The sequence below is a fragment of the Salmo trutta genome, chromosome 10 (assembly GCF_901001165.1).
Source record: "Salmo trutta chromosome 10, fSalTru1.1, whole genome shotgun sequence".
Lineage (NCBI taxonomy): Eukaryota > Metazoa > Chordata > Actinopteri > Salmoniformes > Salmonidae > Salmo > Salmo trutta.
In genome coordinates this window covers 13,355,819-13,372,542 of record NC_042966.1, presented here as the reverse complement: position 1 = coordinate 13,372,542, position 16,724 = coordinate 13,355,819, and the positions used below count along the sequence as shown (strand labels likewise).

General features: G+C 41.8%; 1 protein-coding gene across 1 annotated transcript; it reads left to right on the top strand.

Annotated features, from left to right (window-relative positions):
* Positions 1–1,479: 1,479 nt before the first annotated feature.
* fra10ac1 (FRA10A associated CGG repeat 1) lies at positions 1,480–16,480 on the top strand. The gene is made up of 14 exons (XM_029764473.1): positions 1,480–1,590; positions 2,489–2,568; positions 2,669–2,761; positions 2,856–2,901; positions 3,170–3,246; positions 3,365–3,448; positions 3,528–3,612; positions 4,619–4,664; positions 12,657–12,770; positions 13,049–13,091; positions 13,207–13,334; positions 14,895–14,945; positions 15,446–15,533; positions 15,641–16,480. Exons 1-14 carry the CDS (start codon positions 1,561–1,563, stop codon positions 15,681–15,683), a joined length of 1,008 nt encoding a protein of 335 aa, XP_029620333.1. The 5' UTR covers positions 1,480–1,560; the 3' UTR covers positions 15,684–16,480.
* The last annotated feature ends 244 nt before the right edge of the window (positions 16,481–16,724 follow it).

Genomic DNA, 16,724 nt, shown 5'->3' with positions numbered 1-16,724 from the left:
CAATGGGGTTTATATATATCATTGGTTGTGACAGTTCACTGTTAGAAATACATTTAATCCACCTTTCTTTTTGTGTGACACACGTTCTCCAGGCCATGTAATTAGGAATTAGAGCTAGAATTGAATAAGATCTCTATGCTCCAGCCCCTCCAATCATAAACGTTCTCTTATACATAATCAATACGCGACTTTGCCAATACGACACCTGTTGAGGCATTGCAGCTGGATAGTGGGGAACTGCCACTAAGGATAAGGCGGGACAAACTTGCATTATCGTACTAGGCGAGGTTGAAAGAGTTCAAAAGGACATCCTGCGGCCACGGAAACTGGGGACTGCTGGGAGCGAGGAGTGGGTAAGCAGAGGGTGTACGGGTGGACAATTGGGCAGAAAGTGGTAGAATATGGACTGGGGGAGAGAGAGATAGGGCCGGCAATTGCATTGGGGAATGTTCCTCTGTGGCTGTTTACAAAACCAAGTGTAGATGTGGATATGATTGAGGGTAGGAGAGAATGGGATGAGGACGTGAGAAGGTGTGTGGAGAGATATATATACTGTAGAGAATCGTTTTTATTTGTTTTTAAGGATATATACAGATGGTTCAAATGATCCAGTTAGTGGTAGGGTAGGAGCAGGGGTGTATATCCCAGATTTCAACGATAGAGTATGTAAGTGGTTAACTGATTATGTGTCGGTATATGCAGCCGAGTTGATGGACATGATTATAGGTTTGAGATGGGTGGAGGAGGTGAAACCACTGAGTGGTGATTTGCTGTGATTCGGCTGCAGTATTGAGTAGTGTGAAGGCGGGCAGGTCGGATAGGGGAGACTTGTATGTGGAGATGATAGTGCTGTTAATGGGATTGGATGGGATGGGAGTGGCGGTAAGCTTTTGCTGGGTTCCCGCCCATTTGGTTGTGGAGGGTAATGAGAAGGCTTGATGTTGTGGCTAAGAGTGTGGTGAGGAGAGAGGGGGTAGATATTCAGGTCCCGCTGGGCCGCAGGGAAGTTAAGTCCTTGGTCGGGGCAAAAGGGCTTGATCTTTGGCAAAGGGAGTGGGATGCTAATAGTAAGGGGAGGCTATTTTATCACGTGCACTGGTCAGTAAAGGAAGAGGTGGGGAGCATGGGACGAAGAAGAGAGGAAGTTGTGTGGAGTAGACTACAGTTTGGGCACACAGGTTTGAATGCCACGTTGTGGATGATAGGGAGACATGAAACCAGGCTGTGTGATGAGGGTTTAGTGGAGGGTACGGTGAGCATGTGTTGATATTTTGTGAACTGTATGACATAGAGAGGGAGATATTGTGTAAAAAGTTAGAGAGGTTGGACAGGGTTGGAGTTTGGGTGGTGTAGTGGGGGGAGGGAAGTGGTGTCTAGGGCTCTATTTCAGTTTCTTAGAGGAACAGGACTAATGAAGATCATTTCATGTAGGTAGGCTGTGCCTGGCCTCCCACTCCAGTACAGTAGGTGGCGGCGTATGCACCTTAAACGGCGAATGCGATCTGTCAACCCAAAGAAGAAGACTTTCCAATGTAAACAAACCGTAGGCTAATCGTGAGCATGGCGAGAAATATGGACAGTCTCGTAAAGGTAGTTGTATCTCGACTTTATATTAGGTCACACAAAATGGACTACTTTATAGTGTATTTATACTTGATCCATTTGTTTCATCCGTATCACATTTCTAGCTGTATCTGGACCTAGTCAACACGCTAGCTTCAATGCTAGCTAGCTTCAATACTTTATGGCTATCTGCACATGTTACACATTGTGTGCAACTTAGGAGACAACGCTAGCTACTTATATACTGTACCTTGCCCTAACAAAATGCGTATTGTCGACAGCAATGGCTATGGTCAACAGCAGCAAGTAGCTAAAGCTAGCAAGCAAGTTCCCTGGCTATTACATTTGGGCGAACGTTCACTCTCTAGCCAGAGTCAAAGTAAAGTGAGTGCCAATTTCTCTCCAAATGATCAATTCCTTGCTATATGTCAAATGTAGTTACCTAACCAATTCAGCCCCACATCCTGACCTTCACGTTGCAGATGTCACTGCAATACACCCCTGGTGTGATGTTTCATCCAGTCTGCTGAGATGGCCATTTGATAAAAATGGACCTTATAATTGTTTATCTAGGCAAGTCAGTGAAGAACCAATTCTTATTTTCGATGATGGCCTAGGAACCACTGTTAACTGCCTTGTTCAGGGGCAGAACAACAGATTTTTACCTCGTCAGCGCAGGGATTCGATCCTGCAACCTTTCGGTTACTAGTCCAACGCTCTAACCACTAGGCTACCTGCCGCCCACATTGAGTCACAAGTGCTTCCAAAACAATCAATATTTCATAAGCTACCTTTCCTATTTCTGTAGATTTATCCTACCTGAGCTTGATGGCTAAACAATAGATTATAGGCCTACTATCGTGAGGGCCTAACAAGCTCTCACAAGCTATATGGCATGATGACAGAAAGATTACTTTTCTTGCAGGTCCATGGAGGCGGAGGGTATGACTCTGACTTCAGTGATGACGAGGGCCAGGGGGAGACGTCTCAACGTGGAGTGAAAAGGTAAGGGCCATATAGCAATCTAAACTCAAATCCAAACAATTAGCCTACTTCAAGATACTACGTGCCATTTTTTTTTTCATTCATTAATGTTGACCTGCAGGAAACGTGAGGATGATCTACTGCGGAAGCCCTTTCAGAAAGGAAGACACACAAAGGTGGCACATAGGGATGTTGCCACCCATGAATACGACAGGTACAGTATCGGTCTCTTTCATAATGAAGCATCGTTGCCTGACGTCAATTATGTTTTCTGTTAGTGACTGCAAGTGTTTTGTGTTGCCACACAGGGAGGAAGCTAGAAACCGACGTCATCACCTGATATCAATGAATGCTGTATCCTTCTAAATTGACGATGAAGAGTTTTCACAAGTAAGAAAACGATAAAAGGTCCCCCGTCGCAAGTTGGAGTGCATTGTGATTGAAGATTCATGTTTGGGAGTGTGTAGCTGCCAGAATAGCAGCAAAGTTCCCCCTGAATGTGCTTCACCCAGCAACAATGTTCAATATCTGTTATTTTTTTCCCCAGGATGCAATATTAATTCAGTTCCTTATTTTTATGCATGATTTTATTATCATTGATTCCCTAACCATTTACCTTCAGTTTGAGAGACATAAAAAGTTTGTCAGTGACTACATATTGTATTATGGTGGGAAAATGGAGGATCTCCGACGCTCCACGTAAGTTTTGCTTTTGTTTTTAATGTTGCCTAATATATGGAGTAGAGATCTTCGTAATGATACATCTCTGTGTGATATGAAGAAATGCTGACACGTCATGTGTCATTGTAAACCTAAGGGCCAATGATAAATCGGACCTGGATGTGGTGCGTGAAAACCATCGCTTCCTGTGGCGGGATGAGGATGAAGAAGAAATGACATGGTAAGTACTGTTAAACAAAATACTTTTCTTTGCCACTCTTGGAAATATTGGTCACCAATAGCTGCTCTTTTATTATCAGGGAGAAAGAACTAGCAAAGAAGTACTATGACAAGCTCTTCAAAGAATACTGTATCGCTGACCTAAGCAGATATAAAGAAAACAAGGTATGTGGTATTTTTATATATACAGTACCATTCAAAAGTTTGGGATCACTTAGAATTGTCCTTGTTTTTGAAAGAATAGCACATTGTTTTGTCCATTAAAATAACATCAAATTGATCAGAAATACAGTGTAGACATTGTTAATGTGGTAAATGACTATTGTAGCTGGAAACGGCTGATTTTAAATGGAATATCTACTCAGTCATACAGAGGCCCATTATCAGCAACCATCACTCCTGTGTTCCAATGGCACGTTGTGTTAGCTAATCCAAGTTTATAATTTTAAAAGGCTAATTGATCATTAGAAAACCCTTTTGCAATTATGTTAGCACAGCTGAAAACTGTTGTACTGATTAAAGAAGCAGTAAACCTGGCCTTCTTTAGACTAGTTGAGTATCTGGAGCATCAGCAATTGTGGGTTTGATTACAGGCTCAAAATGGATAGAAACAAAGCACTTTCTTCTGAAACTTGTGAGTCTATTCTTGTTCTGAGAAATGAAGGCTATTCCATGTGAGAAATTGCCAAGAAACTGAAGATCTCGTACAACGCTGTGCACTACTCCCTTCACAGAACAGCGCAAACTGGCTCTAACCAGAATAGAAAGAAGAGTTGGAGGCCCCGGTGCACAACTGAGCAAGAGGACATTAGTATATTAGAGTGTCTAGTTTGAGAAACAGACGCCTCACAAGTCCTCAACTGGCAGCTTCATTAAATAGTACCCGCAAAACATCAGTCTCAACGTCAACAGTGAAGAGGCGACTCTGGGATGCTGGCCATTAAAAATCAGCGGTTTCCAGCTACAATAGTCATTTACAACATTAATGTCTACACTGTATTTCTGGTCAATTTGATGTTATTTTAATGGACAAAGAAATTGCTTTTCTTTCAAAACAAGGACATTTCTAAGTGACCCCAAACTTTTGAACGGTAGTGTTTATGTAAGTGTGCATACATAGTATTCTATTGGTATTATGTGATTAATGAGGATGACTGCACTTTTCCTCCAGTTTGGGTTCCGATGGCGCGTAGAAAAGGAAGTCGTCTCTGGCAAAGGTAGTCTTTATTACATTTTAAATTCAGAGACATTTATACATTATAAATGTATACATTTGTTGTTTATTCAGTTAATTGCTTATACAGTTCACCATTAAAATGCCAACACCTGGAGTCGAGGACATACGTTTGTACCTATCAACCAACAGCTTTAGTCAGAAATAATTCGGAACTCTACCACTAGATGCCGATAAAGGTCAAGACGTGCTTACTTTGACTCAGCTTTCAGGGGTTGACAAACCTGTTCTTGTAATACCACATGGCAGGCACGTAAGGTTTTTAGTTTACCTCTTTGGATTTCGACTGCGGGAGAGGAGGGGGGAAATGTATCCAACCACTAAGAATAGTCAGTAAGCTTAGTTGGTGAGCTGATTTCTAGAAGTAGGTGTGGTATCTGGTTGGAACAAAACTCTATGGTACCTGCGGCGCTCCAGGATCAGAGTTGACCACTTTTGGTTAACATTAATCTCGGAAACCCAGAAATAAAATCTACCGTAAATGTGTCAGACGCTCGACTAGCTTCTGGGGGAGATGTATGAGAAAAGATACTAGATACTAACTAAACTAGCGAAGTCTCAACTCCCCTAAATGGAAACTCTCAGCCAAAGCATGGATTGGTCATTGCATCCCATTATGTTGAAAATAATCCCCAGATAAATGTATTTCCCAAAAACAAATAGATGTGTGATGTCTGCCATTGATGCTTCCAAATAAATCTCCTTCTTCCCTGGTACTCAGGAAGTAACTACACAAATAGAGTAGCCATTCAATTATCCACTTGTAAATGATTTTAAAAAGCTTTGTGGGTGATAGCAAGTATAAATAGAATAGGTTATTGGGAAATGCTACAGGGTGAGTGCACTGAGACACTTTAAGTAATGCATTGAACAGAATGATCTATTCTTGCCACTCCGAGAAAGCTGAATAAGCCAATATGCTGTACCAGATTAAGTCACTCTAGCTAATCCCGCCCTTGCATTTTCGTTTACTGCTATTCTGTAGGCAGTGCCACGGGATTAAAAGGCTGACTCAGATCATCAAAGTTCACAGCCGATGCTCTGTACTATCATTACCTCTTCAATGGGATGCAATGACCAATCCATGACCTGGGATCCGATCAGAGGCCAGTCATGTTCTCTCTCTGGCCAATGCTAGTCATACTTTAGTTTCATGATATCTCTGTGTCACAGGTCATGTTGCTTTGGGTTAGGTCAAGTATTGATCTAATGATGTGTAATGAACATTAGTTACCCGTTTTGGCCACACCGGGAAAGATTCATCAACAGCACTTTCTTACTATATACAAGGTTTTATAGCAAGCTTTTTACAGCTGTTGTTTTGCCAAAGGGGTCATAACACCTTTTTTCACCCTTTATACAGCACGGCATTCATTTGATAAGAAAAGAACCAGATGCTTTTGTTAGAAGGACCGTCTCTCCTCAGCCTTATGTTTCTGTCTTCTCCTCTCTGGTGGCTGTGTCAGAGGAAGGCCCCAAAAATTGTCAAAGACTCCAGTCACCCAAGACCTAGACTGCTCTCTCTGCTACCGCACAGCAAGCGGTACCGGAGCACCAAGTCTAGGTCCAAAGGCTCCTTAACAGCTTCTACCCCCAAGCTATAAGACTTCTGAACAATTAATCAAATGGCCACCTGGATTATTTACATTATTCCCCTCCCCCCCGCCTTGTTTTTACACTGCTGCTACTCGCTGTTTATTATCTATGCAGTCACTTTACCCCTACCTACATGTACAAATTACCCCAACTAACCTGTACCCCCGCACATTGATTCGGTACTGGTACCCCCTGCATATATCCTCGTTATTGTTATTTTGTGTACTTTTTATTATTTTCTTAACAAAATTTTTTGAACTGCATTGTTGGTTAAAGGCTTGTAAGTAAGCATTTCACAGTAAGGTCTACACCTGTTGTATTGGGCGCATGTGACAAATAACATTTGATTTGTTCTCGTGTCTGCCGCTGGAGCGCTAGGGCCCCTAACCCTCTTACCGTCTGAGCCTTAGCATACTGTCTACATGCCATCTGTCTTAGCTAAGACCATGTCTGTCCATCCCCATATGGCAATGGTGTTTCCGCCTACTTTAGCATGTGACAATGTGTGCTCCTTGAAACCTTGTTGACACGATTCAACAAAGTGTGTCCTAAATCAACGCTGTTGCCAACCAAGCTGGTGTTTGGAGAATCCCCCAGTCTGAAGTACGTAGGGCCTACGTCATGATGAGACTGGAGTGTAAACCGTAGAATCTGTCGAGACTGAATGGGATGCGTGGGATAACAAGTAGTTCCGGTGTTTGGGTTTTGGTCACTGGTTATTTGGATGTGTCAGGATTGGGTTTGAGTTTCCTTTTGCAAGGGCGGAGACTTCGCAAACCATAACTCTCCATTTGTAACATGTATAGACCCAGTTACGCAAGATTTTAGTTCTGGGTTAACCGAGATTAGTACACATGTGAAGATGTATTGATCAAGCAAGGTCAGTAGTTCATCTTTCGACATGTCTGTCTGCAATCAGTTTGTATTTCCATGAGTTGGATACTTTCTGTTCAAAGGTCCCAGACATAAAAACATGTATGTTTATATAATATTCTAATTAGTTTATTTTGCTCACTTTGAAACGGCAGATATCTTTCAATATTGTAACGTAGACGCATGGAGTCAGGAAACCGGTGCAAATGGTGAGTTTAATAATAGCAAACATGGAGAGTACAAAACAAGAGAAGCATCCGTACATAAAAAACTGAACCAATACTGCCTGAAGAGAGATGCTAGGGAGTGCTAGATAAAGGGGAAGTAATCAGGGTAGTGATGAAGTCCAGGTGTGGCTCATGATGAGGCGCAGGTGTGTGTAATGAGGGTTGCCAGGTGTGCATCATGATGGGTTGCCAGGACAAGTGGTTAGTAAACTGGCGACGGGGAGTGGGAGTAGACATGACAAATATGCTTCTTTTTTTTTTGTCGGGCAGACCCCCAATTCTGAGTGTTGGGCCACTTAATCACTGTTGACTCAAGTAGCATCAGCATTGGTTTTTATAAACAATATTTGTGAATTACTTATGACATAATCATCATTTATCTCTATTATGGCGAGAATGTTTAGACCATTGCGCTACTCGGGAGGCTGTAACCATCCACATCTGATGCCGCTGGCCAAAGGCGAGCGATTAACTCTTTATGTTAATCGCTCATGTGAACTACAATCCAGAAGCTGTGTTTTGAACGTTTAGAAACGTCAATAATAATTTTTTGCAATGCAGCTTTCAAAACATATGGTCCTTGTCTTTTGTCTGCGAGAAAGAATCCTTCAAATAAAAAAGCTACACTTACTGTAGCAGTTTTCCACAGATCCATACAGCTGTGAGTGCCTCTGTAACTGATGTGAAATGGCTAGCTAGTTAGCGGTGGTGCGCGCTAATAGCGTTTCAATCGGTGACGTCACTCACTCTGAGACCTGAAGTAGTTGTTCCCCTTGCTCTGCAAGGGCCGTGGCTTCTGTGGCGCGATGGGTATCGATGCTTCGTGGGTGTCAGTTGTTGATGTGTGCAGAGGGTCCTTGGTTCAAGCCCAGGTTGGGGTGAGGAGAGTGACGGAAGCTATACTGTTACACCTCCATCCGATGAAACTACACTTCCTCTACACAGAGTTACGCTTATTTATACACAGGTGTTTGGCACATGCTAGATGGCTAATTAGCACAGGTGGTCGCCTCTGTCTTCTGTCTGTCTTCCGTTAACAAGCGCTGTAACATGGAGATGTCGTGTGGCAACCCTAACTCTGTAAAGGTGTGTTTCAATTTAACTTTTTAGTTTTTTGTAAATGATTTCTTGCTGATATGAAAGAGAAGGTCCTTATGCTTCCAAAACCGTACCGCAAGTGATGCGGCGTGTTAATGTTGAGACCAAGCATCGAGGCTCTTAACAAAACTCCCCCGTACAGAAGACGCCTTCGTCCAATGATTCTTATTGGTAATGTAATGGAACTGAGAGTCGTGATCAAGGGCTAGTTTTGGGAACTGTTGTTGGTGAAACTTTACAGCATGTTTTGGAAAGTCAAACAGCAAAGAAGCCAGCTACAGTGTGTCCAAACTAAAAGGACACAGAGACCCAAGTCATGGATCCATTCCAGTGAAGCCAGCTACACTGCATCTCTAAGAAGAGAGAGTAACTCCCTTTTCATTGCTTATCATGCTTTATAATCACAGCTACCAGAGTCATTCCACGAAAAGAGTGCCTTTTGGGTAGTGTAATTCTTTTAAAAAAAAAGTTTATTTCACCTAATTATAATATTCTTACATAAAGAGCACATGTTCCACTTCATAAAAAAACGTGTTCCTATCTCAAAAGGTCAAAATAAGAAAAATTACACTCAAAGTAACAGGAAAAGGGCCAATTAAAGATTCAGTTGACCGTAACAGGGTTGATGATTTTATCTTAAATCAGACATAACTCCAGGGGGAATGGAAGCATGTTGTCTACAACAGGGAGGGGCAATTGAAAGCAAGCGTAACAAAAATGTACTTGTTAAAAAAAAAGTTTCTTGCCCATCTATTTATGGGTAACAGAGTTGATGTGTTATGCTCGACTCTCAGTTTTCTACCACAAAACAACAAGAAAATGACAAACATTTTTGGAATCAGCTCACCTTCTTTTACACTATGATTTGACTATTAGATGTTCAATGTTTTTGCTATTAAAACGAGAGTTCAATTTACATGACAGGGTTGACCTTAAAATGAAGGACAAACGTAAATGAATCCCTTATCGTATGAAATAAACATTAATCTTCACAAATTACTTAGTCACATCAACAACAGGGCAAAACTAGGGTTTTACAATGATGGTGAAAACGTGGAGAAATTTTGGGGTTAAGTGGGTTAAAATCTTCCACGAAGTCAGAAAAAACATGACGTGGAACATGCCAGAATGCAGATAGTTTTTTGCATAATTAATTTTTTGTTCATATAAAAAATGTGATGTATTAAATGTTCCATGTGATTTTATATGAAAGGTCACTTCATTTAATATAACAGGCTTTTAAAAGTCAATATTAGTGCACAATTCCAATTTCTACTATTGTTAAAACAACTCGCCAACATCCGGGAGAATGGAGCCTTATCTGGCAGATAAGGTGCTAATTAACCTGCACGTGCAGCTCATGGCATGTAGCCATCTCCAGCGGCCTAAAGTCATGTTGACACTGTCTCTCTAGAAGTGACCTCTATCTCTTGTTGCTTATGCTTTTCCATTGGTAAGTATAATCACAGCTGTCAGCATCGGAGAGAATGGTCTCTATTCTGGCATATAAAGCGTGAATTAGCCTGCATGTGAAGAAGGCAGCTCATGGCATGTTGCCAGCTCCAGCAGCCTGGGGTCAGGTGAGGTCTAAGGACTCCTAAACAGCAGGATGACAAGAAAGAAGGGGAGAACAGTTTCGACCGCTCATGACACTTTTCCTCCTGGGCAATCTGGAGGATCCATCATTAAGCCTGCTAAAGATAAACCCTGGCTGTTGATGGTCAATCAGGGTTAAGGCATGGCCACTGGCCAGCTCCTGCTTCATGTCTCCTGCAGGAGGAGAGGACTAAAAGGAGCCCTGGTGGTGCAAAATAAGATTAGACCGCAGCAGTAGGAACCTCGGCAGGTCAACCACGGCTCTTGACTGTTGATAGGAATGGAGGTTTCTTCTGACTAGTCACATCCTATATACAGTGCCTTCAGAAGTAGTAAATACCCTTGACTTATTACACATTTTGTTGTGTTACAGCCTGAATTCAACAATGATTAAATATATTTTTTCTCACACACTACCCCCATAATGACAAAGTGAAAACATGTTTTTCGAGATTTTTGCATATTGATTGAAAAGGAAATACAGAAATATCTCATTTACAGAAGTATTCACATCCCTGAGTCAATACTTTGTAGAAGCACCTTTGGCAGCGATTACAGCTTTGAGTCTTTCCACATCTGGATTGTACAATATTTGCAAATTATTATTTTAAAAATTCTTACAGCTCTGTCAAGTTGGTTGTTGATCATTGCTATCCAACCATTTTCAGGTCTTGCCATAGATTTTCAAGCCGTTTTAAGTCACAACTGTAACTAGGCCACTCAGGAACATTCACTGTCTTCATGGTAAGCAACTCCAGTGTAGATTTGGCTTTGTGCTTTAGGTTATTGTCCTGCTGAAAGGTGAGTTAATCTCATAGTGTCTGATGAAAAGCAGACCAAACCATTGCTAGGATTTTGCATGTGCTTAGCTCTGTTTTATTTTTTATCCTGAAAAACGTAATGATTAGAAGCATACCCATAACATGATGCAGCCACCACTATGCTTGAACATATGGAGAGTGGTACTCAGTATGTGTTGTATTGGATTTTCCCCAAACAACACTTTGTATTCAGGACAAAAAGTTAATTGCTTTGCCATATTTTTTGCAGTATTACTTTAGTGGCTTGTAGCAAACAGGATGCATGTTTTGGCATATTTTTATTCTGTACAGGCTTCCTTCTTTTCACTCTGTCAATTTATGTAACTACAATGTCCTATCACAGCCATTAAACTCTGTAACTGTTTTAAAGTCACCATTGGCCTCATGGTGAAATCCCTGAGCGATTTCCTTCCTCTCCGTTAACTGAGTTAGGAAGGAAGCCTGTATCTTTGTAGTGAATGGGTGTATTGATACACCATCCAAAATATAATTAATAACTTCACCATGCTCAAAGGGATATTCAATGTCTGCTTCTTTTTTTTTTACCCATCGACCAATAGGTGCCTTTCTTTGTGAGGCATTGGAAAACCACCTGGTCTTTGTGGTTGAATCTGTGTTTGAAATTCCCTGCTCCGACAGGAATTTTACAGATAATTGTATGTTGGGGTATAGAGATGAGGTAGTCATTCAAAAGTAATTTTAAACTCTATTATTGCACACAGTCCTTGCAATTTATTATGTGACCTTGTTAAGCAAATTGTTACTCCTGAACTTATTTAGGCTTGCAATAACAAAGGGGTTGAATACTTACTGACTCAATATAGTTCAGCTTTTCATTTTTTATTAATTTGTAAAAATGTCAACAAACAGAATTCCACTTTGCCTCCTGAGTGGTGCAGTGGTCTAAGGCTGTGCCACTAGAGATTCTGGGTTCGAGTCCAGGCTCTGTCGCAGCCGGCCGCAACGGGGAGACCCATTTGGCCCAGCGTCGTTCGGGTTAGGGGAGGGTTTGGCCGGCAGGGATGTCCATGTCCCATCGCGCACTAGCGACTCCTGTGGCGGGCCGGGCGCAGTGCACGCTGACATGGTCGCCAGGTGTATGGTGTTTCCTCCGACACATTGGTGCGGCTGGCTTCCGGGTTAAGTGGGCATTGTGTCAAGAAGCAGTGCGGCTGGGTTGTGTTTTGGAGGACGCACGGCTCTCGACCTTCGCCTCTCCCAAGTCCGTACGGGAGTTGCAGCAATGAGACAAGACTGTAACTACCAATTGGATACCACGAAATTGGGGAGAAGGGGTAAAAGAAAATCAAACATAATTCCACTTTGACATTATGGGGTGTTGTGTGTAGGCCAGTGACAGCCATGTTTATGCACCTTTCCTCCAAATGAGAGCTAATTTGACTTGATTAGTAGTGACATATGTGATAAGGAAGTGCACAGGGGAACACACCCTTGTTGAGCTTTACATTGGCATTTCTCGCATTGTATTCAGACTATCCTATGTGTATAATTTGCCTTAAAATAGGTATAATACTGGGTGACTTCATATACTTGAAAATATTTCCCCCCCCAGTCTGTTCTCTTTAATGAAACCTGCCCAGATGCAGGTTTCCGAGGGTTTGCGAAAACCTGCAAAATGCAGGTCGTCATGAGAGTACATTGAGTAATACTCTGTTTTTACACTATACAATCACTTTCTATTGCTCTACTCTGTGTGGTATGGAAATGCAGTTGAATCCTTTTTCTGTTGTATTGACACTGTAGGCCAGTTTCTGTGTGGGAACAAGCGCTGTGAGAAGGAGGATGGCCTGAAGAGCTGGGAGGTGAACTTTGCCTATGTGGAGCAGGGAGAGAAGAGAAACGCACTGGTCAAACTCAGTAAGAGCTCTGTTGTTTACTGGCCGTCTAAGCTAGGGCTGGGACTTTAATCCTTGCTCCAGTATCATGTTGAATCAAATCACATTCGTAAAGCCAGAAGAATAACTCCCTTCTCTCATTGTGATCCCTGAGGAAACTCCGACATGCGAAGTAAACTTAGTTTACTTAAAAGCAAAAGTAAATGTAGCGATATCAAGCAGTCTGTCACAATAATAATTTCCTAGGTCATATCCTCGATTCCAATTGTTTGCCATACTGACAGAGATGGTATTTTCTAGGACTCTGCCCAGAGTGCTCCTTCAAACTCAACTATCATCACAAGTAAGTTGAATATCTGATAAACCTTGTCAGTTTATCATCATCTATTGAACACGTGGGGTGTCTGGCCCCTTTTTGTGCTGTCAAGATGTCACAGTTAATGTTTGACTTTTTTCAGGAGAAAGGAGGTGATCGCCAAGAGAAAAAGACCTAAGTCGTCTGAGGAAAATGAAGTTGAGCCACAGTCAAAGAGATCCAAGAAAGGCTCCAAGAAACACAAAACCAAACATAAAAGGAGGCACAAAGGCAAGACTCCACCGTTTCATATCTTTGTACAACTATGGTTATAGGTAAACAAAAATAACAGGCCATGGTGATAAAATTAAAAGTGCAGAAGGTGTTTGTACTAATGTCTTGATGGTGTAAAAGTAATTAGGATTTGCCGACTCACACCCATGAATAACTTGCAGTGAGTATACCAAACATTAGGAACACCTTATTAATATTGAGTTGCACCACTTTTGCCCTCAGAACAGCCTCAATTTGTCAGGGCATAGACTCTACAGTGTTGAAAGCATTCCACAGGAATGCTGGCCAATGTTGACTCCAATGCTTGCCACAGTTGTCAAGTTGTCTGGATTTAATTTGGGTGATGGACTATTCTTGATACACATGGGAAACTGTTGAGCGTGAAAAACCCAGCAACGTGGCAGTTCTTGGCACAAACCGGTGTGCCTGGCACCTACTACCATAACCCGTTCAAAGGCACTTATGTATTTTGTCTTGCCCGTTCACCCTCAGAATGGCATACATACACAATCCATGTCTGAATCTTCTCGAGGCTTAAAAATTATTCTTTAACCTGTCTCCTCCCCTTCATCGACACTGATTTGAAGTGGATTTAACAAGTCACATCAATATGGGATCATAGCTTTCACCTGTATTCACCTGGTCAGTTTATGTCATGGAAAGAGCAGGTGTCTTTAATGTTTTGTACATTCAGTTTTGTACACTCGGGGCTCCCGAGTGGCGCAGCGGTCTACGGCACTGCATCTGTGCTAGCGGCGTCACTACAGACCCTGGTTCAATTCCAGGCTGTATCACAACCGGACGTGATTGGGAGTCCCATAGGCCGGCGCACAATTGGCCCAGCGTCGTCCGGGTTTGGACGGGTGTAGGCCGTCATTGTAAATAAGAATTTGTTCTTAACTGACTTGCCTGGTTAAATAAAGGTTCAATACAAATAAATAAAAAATAGGCCTACTACAGTGTTGAGATATTAGGGCAATTCCATGTTAACAGTGACATTGAGACTCAGATTTTTCACTTTTAAAATGTGTGTCAAACAAAAACCAATGAAGGTAAACAAACCATACAACTTTATGCACAAGGGCTACTTTTTAAAAATGTCCACTGAAAACTTTACAAAACACATTTACTGGAAGAATTGTGCAGATGCAAAAACAGAATGATGGTACAAACAGCACAAACCATCATTCTGTTACCAAACTTTTCATCTGCGCTGTTCTTAAAGTACATTTGTTTTTGTGAAGTTTTCTGTGGAAATTGTGAAAAGTAGTCCTCATACACAGAGTTGTATGGTTTGTTTAACTTTGCAATCATTGGTTTTTCGTTTGACATTTTAAAGTGAAAAATCTGACTCTGTTACTCTTACTGTGGAATTGTCCATTACATAATAGCTGAGATATTACATAATAGCTGGCTGAACACCTTTTGCTTATTAATGACCCTTCAATGGTCATGTTGCTTTTCTTTTTGTTACTCAATGTCAACTGCGCATAGTTGGCTGTCCAAGTTAAACTGACTGATCCCTTCCTGTGTTTCCCCCTCTCTCTCCCCTTGCAGACCACTCCTCCCCCAGTAACTCTGAGGACGACTCCCAAGAGTCAGACAAAGGTACCGTTCGTTCTCACTCTCCACCTCCCTACCAAGTCAAGCAGTTTATTATCTCACACCTTCAGAGCCAGCAGAACAGACTGGCCCTAGTGTCGACATCCATTACAGGTGCCTTTAAATACCTTTTAAAACATGTGTGCAAGCTTGGCCCTTAAGCCTCAGGGGAGTCCTCCCTGCAGCTCCGCAGAAAGTCCGACAACGGTCATGCTATTATTGCGGCTTCGATCCGTTCACATGGTCAGCTGCACTTGAAAAACTCTAAAGCCAAGGTGCAGACCAAGGGCCATATACTCTTATAAGTTTAAGTCGGGACTTGACTCTTCAGACCCTCTTCAAACCTTAAGCGCTGTACCTATTTTTTTTATATGCTGCAGCAATCCCTCAGTTGAAGCTTGTTATACGTGTTTGTTTATGAAAGCATTATGATTGAATGTAGTACATGAAAATCTCTCGATGAATAACATTTTTCTGATTTGTATGGTCTCCTTCCTGCCCTGTAGCAGAGGGAGAACACAGTGAGGAGCCAGATAGCCTGTCGGAGGCAGACCACTGGAAAGGCCCAGCCCCCACTATGGAGGAGAAGTCCAGGTGAGCTTAGCACTCTCACATTAGCTCACCTTTACAATATCCTGTTTGGCCTTTGGCCACTATTGCCAGCCATTTAAAGTCTGACGTGACTATTTTCTGTCTTCCAGGGAGGAGAAGTTTGACGAGTACTTTGAGGACATGTTTCTTTGACCACTCTGGCCTTGGATTTCTGCCAGCAAGAGTCTACGTGTCCGGACATTGATGTAATTCATTTGGTGTTAGAAGTTTCCCTTGTTGAATATTTGAGTTTACCTGAAGCTAAATAAAATCTCAGTTTTTTATGTCATTATAACTGAAATAAAGTCTACAATATGCATAGAGTGCCATGTAAAACCATGAAGAACTCCCAAGAAAAATCAATATCAGAAAACTAGAGGAAGCAAAACATTCAACCATGGTAGTAGAGACCAAATAAAAGCCAATGCATTGGAAAGTGCATGTATTAACACATCGTTAATGTTCTTCCTGTAGGGTAATAGATGTCCAAACCATATGAACCAATGTTAGTTGCTGTAGCGCTACGATTAGGAAGCTGTGAATTATGCCTGAAGTGGCTCGTGTGCTCTTTTCGTCAGGAAGTTCAGTTGCATGTCTGTTGCCCAGGGATTAGACACAATGGCTTTAATCGTCAGTAATTACTCTCTCTTCTTTCTAAAGGAGTCCACATATACACTGAGTTAATGCATGATAACCGTTCATGCCGGTTAAAGAGGAAGTCAACCATAGTACCTATTCTACTATATTCTACTTTGTTCAGTGTTTCTCTGTGCTAATAAATATGCCCTATTACCCAATTAAAGAGTTTGGATCTCATATTACAATACTCTAGGCCTATGTTGCCACAGGTCACAGAAATAAGATTGCATTGATTGAATAACCTTTTGCTCTGAATTGTCCTTGATTGAAAAATGTATACTGTAAAAAAATAAAGTGCTCTATAACAGCTGTATAGGATGATAAGGATCAGGAAATACCTCATGCAGACATCGCTCAAGGTGCTTACTCAAAGTGTGTCAAAGTGCATTGGTCTTGACAGCAACGCAATTGGCTGATCTTCTTTTCCCAGGGCTTATCCAGCTTTATAGGGTAATCTCCATGCACGATACAGGAGTCATGAGGACTGTCTATCCCAAAGTGTTTCAAGTTAGTCCTGTGTCTACTGTATATCAATGTGCTATTCCATTTCAAGGG